The sequence below is a fragment of the Podarcis gaigeae genome, assembly GCF_964106915.1.
Source record: "Podarcis gaigeae genome assembly, chromosome: 2".
Lineage (NCBI taxonomy): Eukaryota > Metazoa > Chordata > Lepidosauria > Squamata > Lacertidae > Podarcis > Podarcis gaigeae.
In genome coordinates, this window is record NC_139679.1 from 85,833,547 (window position 1) to 85,855,217 (window position 21,671).

At 41.4% G+C, this 21,671-nt stretch overlaps 1 protein-coding gene across 4 annotated transcripts in view; it reads right to left on the minus strand.

Annotated features, from left to right (window-relative positions):
• The window catches only part of EEFSEC (eukaryotic elongation factor, selenocysteine-tRNA specific), a 159,850-nt gene that overhangs the window by 103,860 nt on the left and 34,319 nt on the right, over window positions 1–21,671 (minus strand). For all 4 annotated transcript variants that reach the window (XM_083727174.1, XM_083727177.1, XM_083727175.1 and 1 more), the window contains exon 3: window positions 5,701–5,908. In XM_083727174.1, coding sequence (XP_083583300.1) covers window positions 5,701–5,908 — 208 coding nt within the window. The remainder of the gene's footprint in view (window positions 1–5,700; window positions 5,909–21,671) is intronic.

Genomic DNA, 21,671 nt, shown 5'->3' on the forward strand with positions numbered 1-21,671 from the left:
GTGTATTGCCCTTCCACTGAAGTTATCTAACACTAATCCTGTATACAAGGTATTTTCTCTGTTTATGTGCCATAAGCCTAAGGTTCCCAGGGAGAAAGGACGATAAAAATGTGTACTGAGAATTCGAGCGATTAACCATAAAGCTTTTTGGAAATTCAATTATTTTTATCCAAATACATTTGGGCAATCTCTCCTAATACATATAAATTAATGTTGAATTAGGTGCCTTGGTGTCTGTTTTTTTTCAGAGGCAAGGGCTGAAAACATGACATATTGCTCTTACAAATGTATTAACATATAGCATACCTTGGGAACAAACTTTTCCCCCCTGTAACCAGTTTTAGTGGCATCAGAACACCTGCTTCTCACAGTAATACCTTTGCTAAAACACTGGAAAATGAAGAAGACTACAGCTCCACTCTATAAAAACATATTAAGTTATACAAGAGCCACCAAACATATATCAGGGCCAGTAGGAAGAGGAGAAGAAGTGGGGAAGGGGTGCAGTATTACATGGCTTGCTTTAATCTTGTGCCTCAAATGTGGCCAACTGAGGTGAGAATTTCCATTTCCCCCTGAGATTTTCAGATGTCTCCCCTGTCCTCCACTTCCTACGAGGTATCAACGTTCACACAAGTAGACGTGACATATCGGATAGACAGGATCTACACTAAGAAAATTGGGTTTGACAGATAGAGTTTGCAGACATGCAGTCTTGGACCTAGAAGGACTGGGTTCAAATTACTGGTCACTAGTGGATAAACTCTTGGGCCTATCACAATCTCTTGGCTCCTGAATCTGTAACAGAAGCAACGGAGAATTTAACACTTGTGGGATTTTTAAGAATACAGTAAGCACTGTGAAGCATTTGGAATGCTAGATGTGCTACAGAAATAAATAAACCAGTCAGCCAAATTTATCACAAAACTGGAGGAAGGGGTGCCGCTTTTATTTGAGACCCACATCTACAGATATAGGCCAATCTGGACACAGTTTAATATTATATGCAGAAGCTGCAGTAAGATGCAAGCTCATCAGCTCTCCCTCCACCACAAACACACACATTCACTCACAAGAACAGCAGATTGAAAGCTTCCACATTCTATTTTAAATTAACCAGAGCTCCATGTTACATCTGAAATCAGGGACCTCTTGTCAGTTTAAATTGTAGTTAGCTCAGACAAGCCAGGATCAAACTGTGCTTTGTTCACTAACTGGACTTTGAAGTTACCAAAGTCCCTCAAAGTTTGAGGTAATGGAGAACTCGGGTGCCTAAAAAGCAGGAAGAGCGAGTCCAAGGAATGCTGCAGCTTGTGCCCATAAGACCATGAGAGGCCAGTGTGGTGAGAGAGTGAGGCAGAGCCGCCCTCCTGACATGCTGTCGCAGACCAGGATGGTACAGGGACACAACTTTTATGAAGAAACCGAAGGCTTTTCTTTGGGGAATTATGGGACCAGAGATACCTAAACAATATAAAAATCACTTTATTCGTGCGGCCATGGCCACTCGAATGTTATTTGCCCAAAGATGGAAGGAAGAAAACGTCCTGGCAAAAGAGGAATGGCAACTATTGGACTATGCAGAAATAACGAAGCTGACTGGAAGAATAAGAAATAAAGACTGCAATGTTTTTAATATAGAGTGGAAATCGTTTATTGAATGTTTACAAAAATATTGCAAAGAGATTAAGAAATTAGCAGGATGTCCAAACAACTACTGATTGTATGTGTTAAATAATAAATCGGTTTAATTTGGAAATGGAGGGAAAATATTATAAATATAAGGAACCACAGAAAGAGGGGGAAGGCAGTTGAAATATGTAATAACTTGATTTTTAAGAGTTTGTTATAAAATGAAATATATATAGGAACAGCCAATCCAGCACACCCACCAATGCAGCAACACAGTTCTGACCTTGCCACCTCCCTGCCTTGCGCCATTACAGTAAGCAGCAGAAACACTGGTTCAGAAAAACTACTCCTGTGCAACACTAAGCAATGATTCAGCATTATAGCCAAACTGGCCCACCATCAAATCAGGGAAGACCAAACTTTGAATATTAGGGCTACTGTACTATTTGCATTGACCTAAAAGCGGTTTCAGCAGGCACAGCTTTCCACGTTGCAGTGCTACAGGGGCTTGAAAAGCTCCCTGTGTCAAAAATGTTCTCACCCCTAGTGTCAAAATGCTAGACGTCCCCTGGTCTAAGATGTACATAGATTCAGAGGATCCTGCTTCAGTGCGTGGAGACTTTGAGTGAATGCCATCACTTTCTTTCCAGCTTTACAATTCATGGTACACAGTAATGAAGTCGCCTACGGGTTGCCAAGGAGGATGCAATTCCTATTCCTATTCCTGTCCTCTGCATGATATGAATCTGGTTTGATGCTATGCCTCTCTGTTAGCATGGATTGTATCACTAATATTTTAGCAAATAATCCATTCAACTCATTGGAAGTCCTTAAGTGCCTCTCTGCATTCATCCGCAGCCCCCATACATTCATTAGAGCCTACATGCATTCAAAAGGAATGAGAAAGGAGCCCTTTGTGTAGAAATATATGCAGCTCACTCAAAGAGCCAAAACTGGCAACTATAAGAACCACAAAACTGCAGGGCAAAAGGGCAGCTAGTCTAACTTCCTGCAGTATCTAATCCAGCCTTCACATCTAAGCATCTTTAATGGGCTAGTGCCAGCAGAGAGCAGAATCACTAAAAGGAGTACTAGAAGTGTGGCTAAGAGGTAAAGATAAATTTACTAAAAACTAATCTGGATGTCTGGTGCAAGGAGGCTGATCCACAAACTTCAGAGGAATAGGCATGTTCCCCAAACAAAAGCATCCAATCGGTCCTGGAAAAAATCCTTACATTATAATCTATAAATAAGACAATTTGTTACACCCTAGAGAAAAATGTGTCAGCTTGCTAAAGTGTTTTAACATAATGCACAAATACAATTTTCTTAAGGAAAATAAAATTCAGCTTGAAAACCAGCCCAACAAAGGTTTTGCCCTTACTCCTTCACAAGCCACTTAAAGGAGGTGGGAGAGATAATGGCTGTGGGAATTGGGGATGAGACATGGAGCTTTCTAAGCAAACTGTTAAGCTTTTGATACAGCTACTGTTATTGCATCCACCTTTATTGGAGCATGGTGGAAGCTAGTCGGCTAGTATAAACTCCAAGGTTCTGAAACTAACAGGTTCTGGTAACACTTATGCAACACAGGATTGTTTCACTAAACTTGGTAGGTAGAGGCAGGGAGGCACAATCTCCTAAGCTTCCATCCTGACCAGTGTGAGCAGCAGGACTACGCATGACTAAAGGTAAAGGTACCCCTGTCCGTACGGGCCAGTCGTGTCTGACTCTAGGGTTGTGCGCCCATCTCACTTAAGAGGCCGGGGGCCAGCGCTGTCCGGAGACACTTCCGGGTCACGTGGCCAGCATGACAAAGCTGCTCTGGCGAGCCAGCACCAGAGCAGCACACGGAAACGCCGTTTACCTTCCCGCTATAAAGCGGTACCTATTTATCTACTTGCACTTAAGAGTGCTTTCAAACTGCTAGGTGGGCAGGAGCTGGGACCGAAAGACGGGAGCTCACCCCGCCGCGGGGATTCGAACCGCCGACCATACGATCGGCAAGTCCTAGGCACTGAGGTTTTACCCACAGCGCCACCCGCATCCCTTACGCATGACTACATCATTCCAATAAGCCATAGTATGTATGCTGGCTTACATACTAAGAATCAGGAATGTTTCAGAAATTCCTGCTGGCCAAATGTTGCTTTGGTGATGGAAACAATCATATTCCTAATCACAAAGACAGAGATCACCTGAAAAATATGAGATTGCATGACCCTGAGTTTTAATAATGGAGGAAGGAAGATCAAGCATTCTAATTTATGAGCTCTTTTTCTGTAGAACACACTTGCACTTTAACTTCCAAGATATGCCAGAAGGCCTGGTGAAATGGCTTCTGAGAAATTATGAGGTTCAAAGGGCTACAAAGGTTTAACAGAGAAGAGGGTGAGAGGATTTTTAATATGACATTTATATCCTTGCTATATATTTCCAGCTTTTGTCAACCCTACAGTCAGAATCCTCAGTCTATCTGGGTGTTGAAGGGTGTTGACCTCTACAGTGGTCATTTTCTCTTGATTTATAACAAGGTTGCATATTTAACCCAGTGTCAAGTAGTAGCAGTAATATCAACTCAAGTAAAAGCTAGAAAATCCTTTTCATTTTCCGGGGACAACATTATAGAGAAAGGATAAACTCAAGTATAAGTATTCGGTTTCACAAGTACAACTCACCTGAATATTCCCCTCAGCTGAACATCTGTTGCCAGTATGTTCAAACATAACAGATGCATCACAGATGTACTGTAAACCAAACTTTCTAGCAAGTAAATAACATTTCAGGAAATCCTTCAGTTGGTGTTGTTGTAAAATAATAATTCTGCTCGGTTTTTGCAGTCTCATGGACCTTATTACTGAAATTACATTCTTACCCAATACTGAAGCCACTGATATTATATTACCTGACTGATTTTACAAACAGCCAGAACTATAAAATTCTTTACCATGCATTTGAGGTCAATCAGAAATTAGAGCTTTGAAATTTTAAGATAGCTCAGAGCAAATGTGAAAGTATTTACTTACCAAAGAATAACAAAATAAAGAGGAATCAAACTATAAAACAGGTTGACACACACAAAAATCGCAGCTTATTTACATTTGTTTGCCCTCCAGCAACTACCTTGAAGGACAGTTTAAACTGATGGGACTTTGTCTCTATCAAATCTGCAAATAGAAATTTAACTCAGTGACCTTTATGGTGTACTGATGAAAAGGAAACAGGGCAAAGACGAGCAGAGAGACTGATAAAACAGTAAGATGTTTCAGATTGTTTGGTGGAACAAAAAGACACTATCCTGCAATCAGAGTAAGACATAAGGTGGTTTATGCAACCTAGTTTGGCCGACTTATTTTGTCCTCTTGTACTTGTCAAACATTCAGTATTCAAAATGCATACTCTATTTCTGCTGAAACTCTCGGAACTTAAGAAGGGGAAGGAACATAGCAGGTGAAGAATGAAGATTCCTAGGCTTGGCTTTGCAATCTTTCTATGTGAGGGGGAAATCCACTCTATGTACCCACTTGTAACCATGACTTCAACAACAGCAGCTCCCTTCATAAACAACTTGCCGCTGGATAGTGGCTCTGTAGATATTTCACAGAAAAATGAAGTTGTATCTCTAGATGCAGATGCTAAAGGCACTAATAGAGCAGCAGGCCAGGAATATAGCAAACTAACCTGTCTCTGTAACTAGACATATAAAATAAGTGACAATTTAACACCCATGCAAAACCAATCACAATACTACACCTTATGGCTGGATATGTACACACTTGCAAGCATGAAAAAGTATGGGAAAAAAAGTGTTATAACTAAGCCTTCAAAGCAGGAGATTTCATTTTGATCAAATCATTAAAGGGCATTTTTCATCTGTGGGATAGCTCTCAATCATTTCCATGGAAAGCATGTGAAAACTACACAGTCATCTACAGAACATGTTCATACATGATCCCCTGAGCTGTGGGTACTACCCTGGATAGCTTTGATTTAGGGATTTTCTTTATAGAACATGGGTCATTCTGACTCTTTCTTTCATGTACATATCTGGCTCGCTCGGTTACATACCTAGTATTTTCCAAGGTCTTCTGCATTTTCTTCGACATCTTCTCAACAGCAGCTTGTCGTTTACTTTCTGGAATAAGGTCTATTTTGTTCAAAACCACAATCATTTTCTGACATGCAATTTGCCCAATCACCAAGCACTCTGCTGACTGAGTCTGCATCCCTTTTGTTACGTCTATCACGAGCATCATCAGGTCAATTATCTGAGCCCCTGAAATAAAAAAATATGGAATCAGTGTCTAAAGTTCAAGACAGTAAAAGTGTGACTGCAAATATCACCCATATTTGTTATAACCAAAGAAAACAGGTGGCTTAGATAAAATTCCACAGTGAACATTCTACATTTTCTAGATATTTAAATGATTATAACACTAGGGCAGAAAATAATTAAACAAAGAAAACAGAAATCAAAATTTAATTTTGCTCCACAGAGTATCAAATAAAAAAAAATACAATATATCTCATCTCATTTCAGAACCGCACTGACCCAACATAATTTTAACTGAACAATTTAAACTTTTTAAAAAAGCAATCTGATAGTCGTGACTTAAAAATGTGCTATAAATGCTGCAACGCTCCACAACAGCTAAAACACCACTGTCAAATTCTTCTCACCATGAAAAACTCCCTATTAGATTAAACTTAAAGGGGTGGCAATAGGATCAATAATATGGAGTCAGGAGTGTGCACCAGATGTTTACCCAATTCAGTAATTTCCAGATGTTCACAGAGTGGGGGGCCCTGCTTGCTGGCCCCGTCCCTCCATCATAATCCTAACAGCATGTCCCTGCAGCCCCCACAAGTCCAGGCTGAACTTCTGCTCCGAGGGACTTGCTATACTTATGGTGGCTCCCAATTTAGATCCCTAAGTGGAGAACCAACATGGGTGGAACAGACTCACCACAGCAGAAGTTCAGCCTGGTAACTGAAGGGGAAGGCCAAAGAGCACAACTCTTGCTTTCCCCACCTAATGAGACTAGAAATGCACAAGAGCAAACTAAATGAGATGGTTCTTATGATCCCTTGTCTAAGGCTACTTCAAACCTCCTCCTTCCAATCCCTCCAGCCAGCAAACTTAATAGTGCTGTGTCAAAATATGTGTATTCTTCACCAGAGACCAAACAATGGCCATGGCGCTCAGTTATGGAGATTTTGGAAATGTATAGCCTCCTATCGGCTCCCCCCCCCCCCTTCATCTGTTCACTCAGAGCTTAAGTCACAACACTTATTTACATCTTGGCTTAAGATATGCACCTCTGAACTGGCACAATGTAGTTATGTGTCATAGCCTTATTCAAAAGGTGTGCTGCTTTATATGATATGGACTGAATTATAAAGCATTTTAACAGCAGTTTCAGACAGTTTCACTTGTCTTAACAATAATACAGTGGTACCTCGGGTTACATACGCTTCAGGTTACATACGCTTCAGGTTACACACTCCGCTAACCTAGAAATAGTGCTTCATGTTAAGAACTTTGCTTCAGGATGAGAACAGAAATCGTGCTCTGGCGGCGCGGCGGCAGCAGAAGGCCCCATTAGCTAAAGTGGTGCTTCAGGTTAAGAACAGTTTCAGGTTAAGAACGGACCTCCAGAATGAATTAAGTACTTAACCCGAGGTACCACTGTATCCTTAACAACAACATTCTAAAAGTTATGCTAAAACAGGTTGTGCTAAAAAAGGTTATGGCCAAGACACGTGATTTACCATAATTGTTTTTCTTTCTGTTTCTCCTTTACCATCAGAATTTAAGAGCTTGCTTGCTTTTTCTTGGGTTACTTTATTTACCTGATATAATCAGCTATCCATATCCATACACACTCATTTAGAATGTCCATGAGCTCAAAAAATTCAGCTTAAAAGTGCATTAAAATGCAGCACACTGTAGTAATCAAAGCTGAGGAGCACAAGGGCAAGATACACAATCAGCATAATGTATCTGACCATCTTTTACTGGTGAAACAAAATCAAAGCAATAAAGCACCATTTCCATCTTATCAAACATTTGGATGGCTTCACGTGTGCATTTAACAGGCTGACACCATGTTTTCTGATTATCTTTGGGGCACTACAATGCAGTGATTCAAGCAGACGTATGGGTCACAGTGCATTATTTACTAACTCATGAGAAAACAAGTAACTTCAGCATGTTAAAATGTGAAACCACTCTTTGGCTAATCATTAAAAGCTGTCCTCATTTAAATGCTAGAAATCTACATAAACTGGGGGTGCATTAATTTTAAGCAGTAAGATTATGATGTTTCACTTCAACCTTTGACTCCAGGAGAAACGTGTCCTTCTCTAAAATGGGAACAGCAACATTTACCTAGTTCACAGGGCTATGAGGTTAAAGAAAATTATTATACACCATTCTGCATACTCAAGTGTTGCAAAAATGAATTACATATTTTGGGTGCTTTTAAAATGTTTTTTCAGAGTACCTAGTATTCATTATTTGTAATGTTGTGGTGTATTTTATGTTACTTTAATGTCATTAATGAATTACATTAAACTTAGAATTCAGCTGCCTGTTAATTGTAGCAATGTCCAAGTAATGCCTGATACAACAGCATATGCTTTGGAATATAGTGGGTATACAGTCATACCTTGGGTTGAAGTTGCTTCAGGTTGAGCGTTTTCGGGTTGCGCTCCACGGCGACCCAGAAGTAACGGAACGCGTTACTTTCGGGTTTCGCCACTTGCACACGGGCAGACGGTGAAAATGACATCACGCACATGCACATAAGCGGCGAATCGTGACCCACGCACGCGCAGATGCAGGTTGCATTCACTTCAGGGTGCAAACGGGGCTCCAGAACGGATCCCGTTCGTATCCAGAGGTATCCCTGTACGTTGTTTTTTTCGACAGATAAAACTGTTGCTGATTATACCATAGCAAGCCTACAACTATACCATTGTTTTCAACCGAAATCTCCTCAAAATTGAAGCCCTTAAGAACTGAGGCATTTTGATTTATCAGATAAAATTAATCAAATCATTCCATAAAACCGATGTGTTGTAATGTGAATTTCACAAAAACCAAACCACATTGGATCTGTAAACTGCCAACATCAGGCCTAAGTGAATCCTGAACTAATTTGTATAGTTTTAGCTGTCACTATCTCTCAGCTTTTGTTTCCAACTTGTAAAAGAAGAACCACTTTACCTGAAACAGTGACTGCTAAAGAATCTGAAATGCTGAGGTGTTTCGTAAACAATGAATAGTGCTAGCTATAATTCCTGCATCAATGTAAATTGGATCTCGACCAGCATGGCTGAAAGGAATTAAGGAAGAAGCATTGAGGCATGAACACTGCATAACATCCTGATTTCTCCCTCAACACCGCTACAGACCAAGGGTGGTTTCAGCCATTACAAAATTCCTACACAGGGCTTGCTTTTGTATAGGAAATTTGCAATATTAGAAGCTTACGTTATTCTAGCTCAACTGTATTATGAACATCTCCACAAGCCTAAGAGGGTGGAAAATGTCATGGGAAACTGCAATCTCTGAATCAGACCAAGCATATCCTTCCTACTGCACGCCAGGAATGGAAAGTCGTGGCACTGGAAGAAGCAGGGGATGCCCCACAAATATGGAACTTCTTTCTTAAATGCATGTGGGGGAAGGCAAACATTTCTGGAAGTATCAGACAAACTTTTTGATAGGTATTATTTACTGACCCTACTTTTCTTAGATTTAAAAAAAACCTAAAGGATCAGTTTCCAAAGGGGTAGCCTCTTAGTCTCCAGCAACAACCAAAAGTATTGTGCCACTGCAAAGACTAGCAAATTTATTATGGCATAAGCCAAGCATGGGGAACTGGGTCAATTTTTTTCCTATTCCAGATTTCACAGGTACGTAGCAATTCCCACAGGCCTGTCAAGAAAGACAATGGAGTTCACTTAAAGGCTGACATTCCGGGGGGAGTGCAATAAGGGGGGAGCTTGCTTGCAGAGGAGGGGGTTCCTACGAAGTAACATTTTATGAACTCCTGACTAACATGAAATAAGTGAAAACAAAAAAAATTCCTTCCAGTAGCACCTTAAAGACCAACTAAGTCAGTTCTTGGTATGAGCTTTCGTGTGCATGCACACTTCTTCAGATACACATGCACACTTCTTCAGATACGCATGCACACGAAAGCTCATACCAAGAACTGACTTAGTTGGTCTTTAAGGTGCTACTGGAAGGAATTTTTTTTGTTTTGACTATGACAGACCAACACGGCTACCTATCTGTAAATGAAATAAGTGGGCAAAGAACTCACTGCCAAACCATATTTATGACAATAAAAGATTACAAAGATATCTGAGATTTCCCACAGGTATTAAGGACTTAAACAACAAAGGAGAATATGATGATGAACCTATATAACACTGCACTGTTATGCATATAATCTCATGAACAGAAGGCTTTTAATTCAGGTAAGAAAACACTATCACAGCCGCAGCGGTAGGGACATCAGAAACAATGACAGGAATAAAACAAGCCGATGCTATCTCACCATAAACCTGCACAATTTGCTGAGAGAACATCTTCCAAAGACACTGTGGGGAAAAGGAATAAAAAGAGTAACTGAACTGTTTCAGTTTTTCAGAGGATATTGTTCCATATAGATAAAAAGTGATCTGAGAGATGAGAAAGTTCTTCAGAAACCACCAAAGGCAGACAAGTGGGACTCAAAATGAATCTGAATGAAGCAGACACGCAGAAGACTGATCTGCATACATGAAAGCATCACTGAACAAGAAAACGATTACAATCTGCTGTGGATACACCAGCCATGATCAGATAGAACCAATTACAAATTGGGAAAATCTTCTAGAAACAAAAACATTGTGAATCTATGGGAGGAGGGGGGAAATTTCCAACCTATGAGCGATTTCCCAGGAAAGCTAGACCAAAAGATCTCAAAATGCAGATTCAGCTACAGTTTTTGAATTGAGGGTATTTTATAGTTTAAAACAAACAACCAGAGGCTGGGATCTCTACAACACACATCTCCATATATTCTATATATCAATAAGATGGAAAGAGCAGGCTTTCCCCCCCAAACTTAAAACCACTACAGACAGACATTAAGGATACTTTGTAGATTTCTTTCCAAATAGGAGGCAGCAGCACACTATCATGTAGTGTATGGGCTGCTGCAGCCAAGTCTCCTCTAGCTGCCTCTCCAATATAAGAGAGTGCTGTCAGTCCTATTACACCTTCTAGAAATGGCAATGAACAGCTATTTCATGACTGCACTCCATCCACCCACACAAATAGATGATTATAGCTTTAGGATTCACTGTGTTGTAAGTTATTGTTATTTCTTACATTAATGAGGTGGCTCTGAACATTGCTCTGATCCCAGCCCTGCTGGCCTCCAGCCCTCAGCAGGTCCTGCAAACCCAATCCAGCCCCTGACCCAAAAAATGTTGCCCATTGCAGCCCTAACATGTATAAACACATAAATACAAACATATGCTCACCCTGGAATGCATCTGCAGTCTAAAAACAAAAACTCACTAGAGTGAGGTCACAAGACATAATCAGAGAAGTGAAATGTATATTACAGAAAATCTTTCCCAACATTGGCAATTCAGCAGTCCTAGCCAGCATTGGCCAAAAGCGTACTGTCTTTTGCCTTTCCTTAGAACTCTGATTGAGATCCAGCAGCATCATCCTTGACTTGGTTCACCATACTGAACGGAGAACCAGACTTGCCTTGCCCTTGGAATGTGAGCTCTATCCTATCAGTGACTTCCTCAGCATCAGAATGGCCTATCCTGGGACTCTAAAACAGCAGAAAACAAGACAGCTAACATGCAGCCCCTTCATATGGCAGCCTGGGACTGAGTGATGGAAGGTGGAATCCCATCACATCTGGAGGGCCACAGGTAAGCCATTAAAGCAATGTTCATCCCCATGCCCCCCACCCTCTGCAGATTAACACTGTCTGGAAAGGGCTTGTGAAAGAGACTTTTCTATGGGTTCTCCCATTGCAGAGCTCTAAGATGCCCTCTTGGTAGAGCCACTGCCCTGAGAATCTTGCGTTGGTGGTGGCCCAGGAGAAGGTATTCTCTTTAGCAGCTCATAAGTTGTGCAATTCTCTTCTCCCAGAGGTACACCTGGAACCTGCACTATACAGCTCTCATTGTATGTTGAAGATGCATCTCTTTACCCTGTCCTTTTGACGCCCAAGATGTATATTTCTAAGACCCACTCTATTCTTGTGATTGTAATTTGTTTTAAACTGTTTTAACAGTTAAACAGTTGTGATCTGCCCTGAGAACTTAGAGTAAAGGGCAGGTGGTAATAATAATAATAATAATAATAATAATAATAATAATAATAATAATAATTTAACCCACATGGACAGAACCAGTCACATGTGTCTTTCCAACAGAACTGGTACCCTATGTAAAAGGATACCTAATCAGTAAATATAAAATGTTTTTGTTTTTATAGCCCAAATATATAATAGGAACTCATTTACAATAATCCAATTAAGTGAGCTACAAATGTCAAGACTGGATCACTTATAGACCTCCCCTTCCATTTCTTGGAATCAAAAGAATTGTTACTTTATTTTTAATAGGCTTGCTGCACACAACTAGAACAGTTACAGATAGGTAGCCGTGTTGGTCTGCCATAGTCAAAACTGGTCTTTAAGTTGGTCTTTAAGGTGCTACTGGAAGGAATTTTTTTGTTACAACTAGAACAGTGAGACTACAATACTCCAGGCATGTGTTGTATGTCCAGGTGTTTTTATAAGTGCATGCGAACACCAAAGATGAATTTCCAGCTACTCATTTCAAAGCATATGAACTTTTGCCCCCTAAAAATGAAAACTAAAAGAGGTGCCTTGAGCTTGGCACATGATCAGACTGCTCCATCAGTATCTATCAATATCAAAAACTGTACATGCCTTGATCTCCAAACACAATAAAAATTGAGCGAGTAGAGGAAAAGGGAAGAGGGTCCAAGTGAGAATGAGTTAAAAGGTTTCACATGTCACAGGAGGATTGAACATAAGCACAACATTCTGACTACTTGCCTATTTAAGCTACTGCTGTGTTCCTTTTTGTTTTTGTTTAGGTAATCTCTTTAGTTCTCTTTGCACAAACAGCACAACCCCTCTTCACAGGCACTGCAAATGGCAGAAAATGGAATTTAAAATGTAGAAATAAAATAATTGTGGGCCATGGGCTATAATTTGATTTCATGCTTTACAAGAAAATGAAATAGCATTTCCTTGAATGTATTTTAAAATATATATGGCTTTTTACCATGTTAGGATTTCCTCTAGCACAGAAGAGAAAATGTGCTGTTCTCAAGTATCACTGCTATTCGGGGGCAAAGCTGTTTTAATATGCACTTCCCATTCTGGGGAAAGCGGAAATTCTTCAATTAATAAACCGGGTGGACTGAGGCGAGTTTTAAAAGGTTTAATCAATTTCATCTGCACTTAGGATAAAAAGACTGACTATTCTACTCTTTTCTCCTTCTATACTAAAGGTTTTTTCTTTAAAAAAAATCATAAAATAAATATTTTATTTTAAATTCTTTGAGGTTAATATCTCCTGTTTCAGGAAATATTGTCTGTTTCATGCAGTGCATACAAAACTTCCCCCACCACCCTCTCTTAGCTTTCCCCCCCCTCCAAATCCCCATTCAGAAGTACGTAAATTATTCTGTTTCATATATAGTAACACCTTGGGAGATACTACAAGCCATACAGGATTTTTGTAGGTACCTTTGGGGAGCTGATGGGGTGAACAAGGAAGATTTTTCCAGGATATGCAAACCTTCAAAATCCCACACTAAAGGGAGGGGGCCAAGAGTGCATGAACTATACATGAAAAAACCCTCTGTAAACGAATGCAAATCATGTATCAAAACCAGATACCAGACCTTTGGACAGACAACATTTTGAAAAGAAACAGGAACTCCCAATGTGGTTCCAGAATCCCGTAAGTATTTTGAGGCATGCTGTTCCATATGGAAGGTGTCACTAAACCCTGGTGGCCGGATGTCAGGGGTGAACATCAGGGAATCAGTCACTCCTTAATTTCTGCGTTGCTTCCTACAAAAACCCAGCACCAATTGCCGCAGGAGTCAAGATATTTGATTAGAGAAACCCTTGAACAGAAAATTGCTGTGTTTCTAGATAGCCAGAAGTTACATTGACTCCTAACGTTACAACAAGGCACAGTAGCTTTCCATAGCTTTCCTGGCCAACACTCTTGTAAAGCCCTAAATCAGGGATGGGGGAATCTTATTCAGGCCAATGATCACATTCTCTCATGAGCTACCTTCTGGGGGCTGCAGTTGCTGTCCCCAAGCCAAAAGTGCCACTCAGTGCAAACTTCTCATTTCCCACATATAAGTGAATGGCTCCCATTCACTCCTAAGGGCACAATAGAAGTGCTGCACTTGGTGACAGAATCACTCAAGATGGAGGCTTTCCCTTCACATGCATCCCACCTACCAAAATGACAGGGCTTTGCACTGGTCCTTAAGTGCCACAAACTGGCAGGACAACAAGGAGGAGAATCCCAGTGAGGGATGCAGCCATGACTGGGATCCACCAGGGCAAGCTGGGGATGGAAGAGCAGAAGTTGGGGTTGCGGAAAGTACACATGGGATGACAGAGGACAGCAAGAAGATGGGGGTCAGAATGCAGGGACCAGAAGAGGAGTACCCCTCATCAGAACTGGAGAGGCCTCCGTCTCTATGAGACAGCAGACTCTGAGGTGTAGGGCGAAACAGGAAGTACACTCTGAGAAGCAGAGCTGAGGTGCTGGATATGCTCAACTGCCTATGCTGATAGACTTCAGCTTGGATACAGCTTGGATACTCCAAGATGGCTATGGGACTGTGCTTCAGGGTTGATTCTGGGCTGTTTTTCCTGACTGCTGGACTTTGAACATGGCTTACTTGGATTGACTCTGGACTGTGTTTCCTGTCCATTAGACTTCGGAGTTTGCTTATGTGGACTGACCCCGGACCGTGTTTCCTGATTGTTGAACTTTGGACTTAACAAACTGTATATGCTAGCGGGAATTGCTGCCAGGTAGGGCAAAGGATTCAGGACATTAAGAGTGACAAAGAACTCCCTCTTTGGAATATTGTAACACATAGTGGTATGTTCAGTAACAGAAAGGGAGGGGGTTCCCTGATTTCAGAGCAGAGGTGGGGAATCTGTGGCCATCCAGGTATTGCTAGACTACAGCTCCAAACATCCCTAATTTTGGTCTGCCATCTTTATTCAACCCCTTCATGGATCACTGCCTTGCCGTGGCGAAGGGGCTTGAAGAACTCAGAGAAGCTATGAACTATGCCGAGCAGGGCACCCAAGATGAACAGGTCATAGTGGAGAGTTTTGACCAAACGTGATCCACCTGGAGGAGGAACCGGCAAGCCACTCCAGTATCCCTGCCAAGAAAACTCCATGGACAAAGACAACAGGCATATAAAAGATATGACGCTGGAAGATGAGCCCCTCAGGTCGGAAGGCGTCCAACATGCTACTGGGGAAGAGCGGAGGGCAAGTACAAGTAGATCCAGAGCTGATGAAGCGGCTGGGCCAAAGCCGAAAGGACGCTCAGTTGCGGATATGCCTGGAAGCGAAAGGAAAGTCCAATGCTGTAAAGAAAAATATTGCATAGGAACCTGGAATGTAAGAACCATGAACCTGGGTAAGTTGGAGGTGGTCAAAAATGAGATGGCAAGAATAAATATTGACATCCTGGGCATCAGTGAACTAAAATGGACGGGAATGGGTGAATTCAGCTCGGATGACCATCATATCTACTACTGTGGGCAAGAAACCCATAAAAGAAATGGAGTGGCCCTCATAGTCAACAAAAGAGTGGTGAAAGCTGTACTGGGATGCAATCTCAAAAATGATAGAATGATCTCGATACGAATCCAAGGCAGACCTTTTAACATCACAGTAATCCAAGTTTATGCACCAACTACTTGTGCTGAAGAAACTGAAATTGACCAATTCTATGAAGACTTACAAGACCTTATAGAAGTGACACCAAATAAGGATGTTCTTCTCATTATAGGGGATTGGAATGCTAAAGTAGGGAGTCAAGAGATAAAAGGAACAACTGGCAAGTTTGGCCTTGGAGATCAAAACGAAGCAGGGCAAAGGCTAATAGAGTTCTGTCAAGAGAACAAGCTGGTCATCACAAACACGCTTTTCCAGCAACACAAGAGACGACTCTACACATGGACATCACCAGATGGGCAGCATCGAAATCAGATTGATTATATTCTCTGCAGCCAAAGATGGAGAAGCTCTATACAGTCAGCAAAAACAAGACCTGGAGCTGACTGTGGCTCAGATCATCAGCTTCTTATAGCAAAATTCAAGCTTAAACTGAAGAAAGTAGGAAAAACCACTGGGCCGGTAAGATACAATCTAAGTCAAATCCCTTATGAATACACAGTGGAAGTGAGGAACAGGTTTAAGGATTTAGATTTGGTGGACAGAATGCCTGAAGAACTATGGATGGAGGCTCGTAACATTATACAGGAGGCAGCAACGAAAACCATCCCAATGAAAAGGAAATGCAAGAAAGCAAAGTGGCTGTCCAACGAGGCCTTACAAATAGCGGGGAAGAGAAGGCAAGCAAAATGCGAGGGAGATAGTGAAAGATACAGGAAATTGAATGCAGATTTCCAAAGAATAGCAAGGAGAGACAAGAAGACCTTCTTAAACGAGCAGTGCAAAGAAATAGAGGAAAGCAATAGAATGGGAAGAACCAGAGATCTGTTCAAGAAAATTGGAGATATGAAAGGAACATTTCGTACAAAGATTTCCACAATAAAGGACAAAAGTGGAAAGGACCTAACAGAAGCAGAAGACATCAAGAAGAGGTGGCAAGAATACACAGAGGAATTATACCAGAAAGAAATGGATGTCTCGTATACCCCAGGTAGTGTGGTTGCTGACCTTGAGCCAGACATCCTGGAAAGTGAAGTCAAATGGGCCTTAGAAAGCACTGCAAATAACAAGGCCAGTGGAAGTGATGGCATTCCAGCTGAACTATTTAAAATTTTAAAAGATGATGCTGTTAAGGTGCTACACTCAATATGCCAGCAAGTTTGGAAAACTCAGCAGTGGCCAGAGGATTGGAGAAGATCAGTCTACATCCCAATCCCAAAGAAGGGCAGTGCCAAAGAATGCTCCAACTACCGCACAATTGCACTCATTTCACACGCTAGCAAGGTTATGCTTAAAATTCTACAAGGAAGGCTCAAGCAGTATGTGGACCGAGAACTCCCAGAAGTGCAAGCTGGATTTAGAAGAGGCAGAGGAACCAGAGACCAAATTGCAAACATGCGCTGGATTATGGAGAAAGCTAGAGAGTTCCAGAAAGACATCTACTTCTGCTTCATTGACTATGCAAAAGCTTTTGACTGTGTCGACCACGGCAAACTATGGCAAGTTCTTAAAGAAATGGGAGTGCCAGATCACCTCATCTGTCTCCTGAGAAATCTCTATGTGGGACAAGAAGCTACAGTTAGAACTGGATATGGAACAACTGATTGGTTCAAAATTGGGAAAGGAGTACGACAAGGCTGTATTTTGTCTCCCTGCTTATTTAACTTATATGCAGAATTCATCATGCGAAAGGCTGGGCTGGATGAATCCCTAGCCGGAATTAAGATTGCCGGAAGAAATATCAACAACCTCAGATATGCAGATGACACAACCTTGATGGCAGAAAGTGAGGAGGAATTAAAGAACCTTTTAATGAGGGTGAAAGAGGAGAGCGCAAAATATGGCCTGAAGCTCAACATCAAAAAAACAAAGATCATGGCCACTGGTCCCATCACCTCCTGGCAAATAGAAGGGGAAGAAATGGAGGTAGTGAGAGATTTTACTTTCTTGGGCTCAATGATCACTGCAGATGGTGACAGCAGCCACGAAATTAAAAGACGCCTGCTTCTTGGGAGAAGGGCAATGACAGGCCTAGACAGCATCTTGAGAAGTAGAGACATCACCTTGCCAACAAAGGTTCGTATAGTTAAAGCTATGGTTTTCCCAGTAGTGATGTATGGAAGTGAGAGCTGGACCATAAAGAAGGCTGATCGCCGAAGAATTGATGCTTTTGAATTATGGTGCTGGAGGAGACTCTTGAGAGTCCCATGGACTGCAAGAAGATCAAACCTCTCCATACTGAAGGAAATCAACCCTGAGTGCTCACTGGAAGGACAGATTGTGAAGCTGAGGCTCCAGTACTTTGGCCACCTCATGAGAAGAGAAGACTCCCTGGAGAAGACCCTGATGTTGGGAAAGATGGAGGGCACAAGGAGAAGGGGACGGCAGAGGACGAGATGGTTGGATAGTGTTTTCGAGGTTACCAGCATGAGTTTGAGCAAACTGCGGGAGGCAGTGGAGGACAGAGGTGCCTGGCGTTCTCTGGTCCATGGGGTCACGAAGAGTCGGACACGACTAAACGACTAAACAACAACAACAACAACATCTTTATTCAAAATGGTGAGCAGTGGACCATTGTTAACAATGATTGCTGTCCCCACCCAAAGAACCATCATGCTTAGTTTGGTGACAGTATCTCAAGTGACAGCCAAACCTACAGAGAACAGACAGATCGACAGACAGACAAACCACTTTTCAAAACATGCAGTAGATTCTCCCAAAGCAGTTATCATTTACATTATTAAAAAAAAATTCAATCCACTAGAATAAGCATATGCAGCAAGCTTGATTTTTCACATGACTTTTTATGGGTAGAAAAAAGAAACATGAGTCGAAGTATGCAGAACAAATCACAGCATTTCCTCTTTCCATAGGGAAAAAATAATTAGTTTTCATCAAAACTGGAGTTATAACTAGAACTTTAATCAAGGCATGCCAATGCGATCTGGATGTAGTGGGCTTTTTACACTCACTTGAACTTACCGTATTTTTCGCTCTATAACACGCACCTGACCATAACACGCACATCGTTTTTAGAGGAGGAAAACAAGGGAAAAAACATTCTGAATGAAACAGTGGATGTATCATTTTTGTGCTTCATGCTGTGGCCACAGACATGTGATCTGATGGTGAATTTGGGGTGACCCAATGCAAAGATCCTGAGAATCCCTGTGGATCCATGCTTTATAACCACATTTTTGCACCATTGCAACCCCAGGCAACAGTGGGTGCGTGATTTTTTTGGTGCAGGCTGTAGCCATGGACATGCTATGTGATCTGATGGTGAATTTGGGGTGACCCAATGCAAAGATCCTGAGGATCCATGTGGATCCATGCTTTTTAACCACGTTTTTGCACCATTGCAGCCCCAGGCAACAGTGGGTGTGTGATTTTGGGGGGGCAGGCTGTAGCCATGGACATGCTATGTGATCTGATGGTGAATTGGGGTGACCCAAATCAAAGATCCTGAGGATCCATGTGGATCTATGCTTTGTAACCACATTTTAAGTGGGGAGTGAAGGAAAAATAAAGAAGGGACATGAGAGGGGTGTGCAGAGAAGCTGCTGGCTAAGAATGCAGGAGAGGGATTTAACGGGAGGGAGGAAAGAAAGGCAAAAGTTTTCCCCCACCCAAGCCAGCCAGCCATCTCTCTCTCTCTCTCTCTCTCTCTCTCTCTCTCTCTCTCCCTCTCCCCCAGTAGCACCGGAGCACAGAGAGGAATTAGACACTCTGCTTTCCCCTCTGCTTGCCTGGAGGGGAGGGGCTTTCCCTGCTCTTTGTTCCGTTTCAGCAAACACAGCAACGAAACAGAGGAGGGTGGGCAGTAAGACCCTGAGGCAGAATGCAGGAAAGCAGCCGCTTCCTCTTTTCAGGTTTCCCTTCTCCGTGAAGCGTGATTTGATTTTTGCCTGATTTTTCGGCTCCAGGGACCACACATTCGCTCTATAACACGCACAGACATTTCCCCTTCCTTTTTAGGAGAAAAAATCTGCGTGTTATAGAGGGAAAAATACGGTACCTCCATGTAAACCCCAAGTACCTCAATTGCACACCATTCGTCTCATAGCAGATTAAGTATGGAAATTTGTGGGAGGGAGGTAAACAGAAGAAGGTTAAAAACAAGAGTGGAAGCCGAAACAACTGTAAAAACAGCTATAGGAAAATAACCCATCCCAAGACTGCAGACCTGAAATCATTGCTAGAATTCAACGAAAAAGGCCTTAACAAAAATGGAGCAGCCAATCAAAATTGATAGTGCAAAATTAAATAGCAAATGTACATGAACGTTAACTAAATTTCCTAACTGAAAACCTATCCTAAAGCAATGCTTTCAATCAGACCAGTGTTGTTGATTGAACAAAATAACCTCTAAGCAATAGGTGTTAAAATACACTTGTGGGTGGGGATGTTATGTGATCACACTGCCCCAATGACTCTTTAATCTCTGCTCAAGCCCATATATTCTCCTTTCTCAAATATTACTAGCCCAGTGGAGTTAAGTTGCATATTCATATCCTTTTTTCATATAATCTTCACCTGCATATACTGTTTTTTTTCTCCCCAAATATTCATTCATCAATAATGAATTGTTGATTACTGTTTGATATTATTATGCTCAAATCTTTCACAAATGGAAATGAATTCACTAGACTATTTAAAATAAATCTTTCTAAATATATTTTAGCCTCTTGAGTCCTGTTTGGTCACCACCCTCTCACCCACTGGAGCAATAAAGGTCCTCATTTTCAGTTACTTAAGGGAAATAATAAACATCACATGGCAAAACAAATAAGATTTTGAAACAGGACTGGACAACTTTAATGAAACTGCAATTATAGAATTTTAGCTCTGTTGGGTAAGATGTCGAGGCTTTAGAAGTGACTACCTGAATCATGTCAATTTTATACTCTTATTCCAAACTCAAGTATAGAAAATGTTATAGGAATGCTATCGGAAAGCAATACCAAAACAGTGGGTATGTTGTACGTAATGCTAAACCATTGTTTAGTATCGCATGCATGAGGCCTGGATTTATGGCCATAATGTCTTTTTGCGACTGTACCTAGAGAAAAGAGGTGAATGAGGAGCATATGAGCCCAAGCGCATGGAAGAAGAGGACTAAAGTCATGTAGCTGAAGTCATGTGCAAAAACACAATGGCAATTAATTTCTAGCAAATTTGAGCCTTCAAAACAAAACATTTGTCTCTGTTTCACAAACATAAATTGACCCATATCTATTTTTTTCTATCTTTGGGCCATTTTCACATATTACACAGTCTAACATATGTCTGACCACCAAAGCATCCGATCCTGTCATCCTGAAAAGTACAATATGCACATCTGATATGCTCATATTCTACACTTACAGGTATAGACTTAAAATATCTTAGGTGAACACCTGAAATCTTCATGTATGAATAGTCCTTTCATTATGGATCCAACAGAGAAACCACACCTTATTCCAAGGTTTAAACCAGGCTTCCTCAAACTCGGCCCTCCAGATGTTTTGAGACTACAATTCCCATCATCGCTGACCACTGGTCCTGCTAGCTAGGGATCATGTGAGTTGTAGGCCTAAAACATCTGGAGGGCCGAGGTTGAGGAAGCCTGGTTTAAAGACTGGAATCAATTCAGGAGTTTAGAAATATATAAATGAGATTCAAGTTGCACTTCTAAACATACAGTGCTCAAACTAAGCCACGCCAAAATCAGTGGGACTTGCTTGCAAGTGAATCTGCTGAGGATCAATGTTTTCTAAAATACCAATGCAGGTCCTCATGAAGAGGAAAGTAACAAAATTTTTCCCAAACAGTTTAAACTGAAGAAGATGCAGAAAAGGCAATTCACTGGTGGCTGACCAGGGGTCAGAAGCATCTATTGGGCATTGACTTCTGCCAGTTTCCATTATGTTAATGGAAATGGAGGGAATGGGGCTAACATGTTAATCACATCCACATGCACTCTATGCCACAGGGTGTGTTTCAAGATGAACTCTAATCAATTTATCTTTATATCCAGCT